Here is a 6000-nt window from a genome sequence, read left to right on the forward strand (position 1 = left end):
TATAATGATAAAGGGCAAAAACATATTTCATGCAAACAATAGGGAGAAAAAAGCAGGTGTTGCAGTACTACTATCAGACAAAATAGACTTCAAAACAAAGAAAGTCACAAGAGATAAAGAAAGAGATTACATAATGATAAAGGGCTCAGTCCAACAAGAGGATATAACCATTATAAATATCTGTGTACCCAACACAGGAGCACCGACTTGTGAAACAAATACTAACAGAATTAAAGGAGGAAATAGAATGCAATGCATACATTCTCAGAGACTACAACACAACACTCACTCCAAAGGACAGATCAACCAGACAGAAAATAAGTAAGGACACAGAGGCACTGAACAACACACTACAACAGATGGACCTAACAGACATCTACAGAACTCTACACCCAAAAGCAGCATGATACACAGTCTTCTCAAGTGCACATGGAACATTTTCCAGAATAGACCACATACTAGGCCACAAAAAGAGCCTCAGTAAATTTTAAAAGATTTAAATTCTATCAACCAACTTCTCAGATCACAAAGTTATAAAACCAGAAATAAATTGTACAAAGAAAACAAAAAGACTCACAAACACATGGAGGCTTAACAACATACTCCTAAATAATCAATGCATCAATGACCAAATTAAAACAGAGATCAAGCAATATCTGGAGACAAATGACAACAACAGACCAAAGTCCCAACTTCTGTGGAACGCAGTGAAGGCAGTTATAAGAGGAAAGTATATAGCAACCCAGGCCTATTTAAAGAAGGGAGAAGAATCCCAAATGAATAGTCTAAAGTCACAATCATTGAAACTGGAAAAAGAAGAACAAATGAGGCCCAAAGTCAGCAGAAGGAGGGACATAATAAAGATCAAAGAAGAAATTTTAAAAATTGAGAAAAATAAAACAATAGAAAAAAATCAATGAAACCAAGAGCTGGTTCTTTGAGAAAATAAACAAAATAGATAAACTGATAAACCCCTACCCAGACTTATTAAAAGAAAAAGAGAATCTACACACATAAACAGATTCAGAAATGAGAAAGGAAAAATCAAAACAGAGCCCACAGACATACAAAGAGTTATTAGAGAATGCTATGAGAATCTATATGCTAACAAACTACATAACCAAGAAGAAATGGACAACTCCCTAGAAAAATACAATCTTGCAAGACTGACCCAGGAAGAAACAGAAAACCTAAAAAGACCAATTACCAGCGAAATTGAAGCGGTAATCAAAAAACTACCCAAGAACAAAACACCCAGTCCAGATGGATTCACCGCCGAATTTAATCAGACATATAGAGAATACATAATACCCATTCTCCGTAAAGTTTTCCAAAAAATAGAAGAGGAGGGAATACTTCCAAATTTATTCTATGAAGCCAGCATCACTCTAATACCAAAACCAGGCAAAAACCCCACAAAAAAAAGAAAATTATAGACCAATATCCCTGATGAACATAGATGCAAAAATACTCAACAAAATATGAGCAAACTGAATTGAAAAATACAACCTGGGAATCCCACTCCTTGGAATTTACCCAAAGAATACAACTTCTCAGATTCAAAAAGACAGATGCACCCCTATGTTTATTGCAGCACTTCTTACAATAGCCAAGAAATGGAAGCAACCTAAGTGTCCATCAGTAGATGAATGGATAAAGAAGATGTGGTACATATACACAATGGAATACTATTCAGCCATAAGAAAGAAACAAACCTAAAATTTGCAACAAAATGGATGGAGCTGGAGGACAGTATGCTCAGTGAAATAAGCCAGGTGGAGAAAGACAAATGCCAAATGACTTCCCTCATTTGTGGAGTATAACAATGAAGCAAAACTGAAGGAACAAAATAGCAGCAGACTCAGAGACTCCAAGAATGAACTAGTGGTTACCAAAAGAGACTAGGGTGTGGGAGGGCATGTGGGGAGGGAGGGAGAAGGGGATAGAGGGGTATTATGTTTAGTATATATGGTGTGGGGGTTACAGGGAGAACAGTGTAGCACAGAGAAGCACACAGTGGATCTATGGCATCTTGCTGCACTGATGGACAGTCACTGCATTGGGGTACAGGTGGGGACTTGATCATATGGGTAAATGTAGTAACCACATTGTTTTTTCATGTAAAACCTTCATAAGAGTATATATCAACCATAAGTTAATAAAAAAAATTTTTTTAATTAATCAAGAGGATCATACACCATGATAAAGTGTGACTCATCTCAGGGATGCAAGGATGCTACAATATTAGAAAATCCATCAACATCATCCACCACATCAACAAAAAGAAGGACAAAAACCATGATCATCTCCATAGGTGCTGAAAAAGCATTCAACAAAATTCAACATCCATTCATGATAAAAACTCCCAACAAAATGGGTGTAGAGGGCAAGTACCTCAACATAATAAAGGCCATATATGGCAAACCCACAGCCAACATTATACTAAAAAGAGAGAAGGTGAAAGCATTTCACCTAAGATCAGGAACAGAACAGCAATGCCCACTCTCCCCACTGTTATTCAAGATAGTACTGGAGGTCCTAGCCATGGAATCAGACAAAACAAACAAATACAAGGCATCCAAATTGGTAAGGAAGAAGTCAAATTGTCACTATGTGCATATGACATGATATTGTACATAAAAAACCCTAAAGACTCCACTCCAAAACTATTAGAACTGATATCTGAATTCAGCAAAGTTGCAGGATACAAAATTAATACACAGAAATCTGTTGCTTTCCTATACACTAACAATAAACTAGCAGAAGGAGAAATCAGGAAAAAATTCCATTCACAATTGCATCAAAAAGAATAAATTACCTAGGAATAAACCTAACTAAGGAAGTGAAAGACCTATACCCTGAAAACTATAAGACACTCTTTTAAGAGAAATTAAAGAGGACACTAACAAATGGAAACTCATCCCATGCTCTTGGCTAGGAAGAATTAATGTTGTCAAAATGCCCATCCTGCCTAAAGCAATCCCTATCAAAATATCAACAGCATTCTTCAATAAACTGGAACAAATAGTTCTAAAATTCATATGGAACCACAAAAGACCCTGAATAACCAAAGCAAACCTGAGAAGGAACAATAAAGCAGTGGGGATCTTGCTTCCCAACTTAAAGCTCTACTACAAAGCCACAGTAATCAAGACAATTTGGTACTGGCACAAGAACAGATCCACAGTCCAGTGGAACAGAATAGAGAGTCCAGATATTAACCCAAACATATATGGTGAATTACTATATGATAAAGGAGCCATGGATATACAATGGGGAAATGACAGCCTCTTCAACAGCTGGTGTTGGCAAAATTGGACAGCTGCATACAAGAGAATGAAACTGGATCATTGTCTCACCCCAAACACAAAAGTAAATTCAAAATGGATCAAAGACCTGAATGTAAGTCATGAAACCATAAAACTCTTAGAAAAAAACATAGGCAAAAATCTCTTGGACATAAACATGAGCAACTTCTTCAAGAACGTATCTCCCCTGGCAAGGGAAACAAAAGCAAAAATGAACAAGTGGGACTATATCAAGCTGGAAAGCTTCTGTACAGCAAAGGACACCATCATTAGAATAAAAAGACATCCTACAGTATGGGAGAATATATTCATAAATGACATATCTGATAAAGGGTTGACTTCCAAAATATATAAAAAGCTCATGCACCTCAACAAACAAAAAGCAAATAATCCAATTAAAAAATGGGCAGAGGATCTGAACAGACAGTTCTCCAAAGAAGAAATTCAGATAGCCAACAGGCACATGAAAAGATGCTCCACATCACTAATCATCAGAGAAATGCAAATTAAGACCACGATGAGATATCACCTCATACCAGTAATGATGGCCACCATTCAAAAGACAAACAACAACAAATGTTGGCGAGGATGCGGAGAAAGGGGAACCCTTCTACACTGCTGGTGGGAATGTAAATTAGTTCAACCATTTTGGAAAGCAGTACGGAGGTTCCTCAAAAAACTAAAAATTGAAATACCATTTGACCCACTCCTAGGAATTCCATTCCTAGAAATTTACCCTAAGAATGCAGCTGCCCAGTTTGAAAAAGACAGATGCACCCCTATGTTTATCGCAGCACTATTTACAGTAGCCAAGAAATGGAAGCAACCTAAGTGTCCATCAGTAGATGAATGGATAACGAAGATGTGGTACATATACACAATGGAATACTATTCAGACATAAGAAGAAAACAAATCCTACCATTTGTAACAACATGGATGGAGCTAGAGGGTATTATGCTCAGTGAAATAAGCCAGGTGGAAAAAGACAAGTACCAAATGATTTCACTCATCTGTGAAGTATAAGAACAAAGAAAAAAACTGAAGGAACAAAATAGCAGCAGAATCATAGAACCCAAGAATGGACTAACAGTTACCAAAGGGAATGGGACTGGGGAAGGTGGGTGGGAAGGGAAGAATACGGGTGAAAAAGGGGGCACTACGATTAGCAGATATAATGTAGGGGGGGCACAGGGAGGGCTGTACAGAGAAGACAAGTAGTGTTTCTATAGCATCTTACTACGCTGATGGACAGTGACTGTACCTGGGTATGTGGGGGGGACTTGATGATGAGGGGAGTCTAGTAAACATACTGTTACTCATGCAATTGCAAATTAATGATACCAAAATAAATTTTTTTTAAAGTCAAACATATTTGCTGAAATTCACAAATGATAAGAGATGTGACAGAAGCAATTGCCAAGGGCCAACGAGGGACCCAGGGGACTTCTCTACGGCAAACCCCACCTGGGCTCACAGCCTGAACATAGTCAGTCACGTGATGAGTCAAGGGAAGTGGAGCCTGGTCTGTGAAATCCCAATCCCTCCACATATTAGCTGTGGGGCTTTAGAGAAGTTACCCAGTCTTTCTGAGCCTCAGTTTCTTCATCTATAAAATAGGGTCAATAGCAACTGAGGAGCTCATGAGAGAACAATTGTAGGGTCTGGCACACAGCAGGGCACAGGCTTCTGGGAGCTGCTCTTTCTCTTGTGACTGGTGCCATTGTTCTCTGCTTCTGATTGCAGGTGGTAACACCCAAGGAGCATGGGAAGAACCGAGCTAAGTGGGGCCTGCTGAAGAATGTCCAGTGCACTTCTGCGCCTCCTCCCTGCAGAACAGGCAGCAACCTCAGACATGCACCATGAAATAGAGATATATATACACAAGTATATATATTTTCTCAGCACATTCTTCAATGAAGTTGTAGACCATGTTCCCAAGACGTCTGAACTAATTCATCAACAGTCTTCTAAGCACTAATAAAAGGAAATGCCTGGTGTCATGGCTTTCTGTTTGCTCATTATGAAACTATTATACAAAACAGGCAGCAAGTCTTTCTGTCTCCATTAGCTCAGGCCTAAGCCTGGGGCTCAGAATCCTGCGGTGTTCTGTATATCCAGCCACCAGGCCTCTGGGTGGCAAAAAGGGCCCTCTCTGTGCAACTAGGGCGCCTGGGTATGCATTCTGACTCTGCTATAACTAGCCTTCTGTGTTTACACAAGTCATTGATTGATGGGGAGCCCATTACCTCACCAGGCAGTCTATTTCAATATTAAGTAGCCAACATTGCTAGAATGCTCTTCCTAACCGTTGAGCCTGAACTTGCCTCCTCGTAGCTTTGACTCATGATCTGAAGTCTGTTTCTGAGCCATGAGGAGTGGAGCACCCTCTCCTCTCATGCCTTCTGGTCCCCACAGCAGAGGAGGAGCAGTAGGATGCCTGGCCAGAGCCTGCTCCTCTCCAGTCCTTTGAAGCAAGGCAGGAAAGAATGACAGAGTCATGCATCAGCTCCAGCCTCACTGAACTTGGCCTGGCCCTTCAGATACTATGAAACCCCCAGGTTTCCTTGCCTGACAAAGGCCCCATCTGCCTGGAACAAGGCTCTCCTGAACACCAACCCCATTTCTGTGTGGAAAGCACCATCAGTCTTTCAGGACCCAGTTCAACCACTTCTTCCAGGAAGCCTTTGCTGA

General features: G+C 39.9%; 1 protein-coding gene across 1 annotated transcript in view; it reads left to right on the forward strand.

Moving 5' to 3' along the window:
- TRIM42 (tripartite motif containing 42) overlaps positions 1–5295 on the forward strand; it is a 48515-nt gene extending 43220 nt beyond the window's left edge. Inside the window, 1 exon segment of the mRNA XM_073232268.1 lies at positions 5053–5295. Coding sequence (XP_073088369.1) covers positions 5053–5172 — 120 coding nt within the window. The 3' untranslated portion in view covers positions 5173–5295.
- Positions 5296–6000: the final 705 nt, after the last annotated feature.

This window comes from Manis javanica, chromosome 3, assembly GCF_040802235.1.
Source record: "Manis javanica isolate MJ-LG chromosome 3, MJ_LKY, whole genome shotgun sequence".
Lineage (NCBI taxonomy): Eukaryota > Metazoa > Chordata > Mammalia > Pholidota > Manidae > Manis > Manis javanica.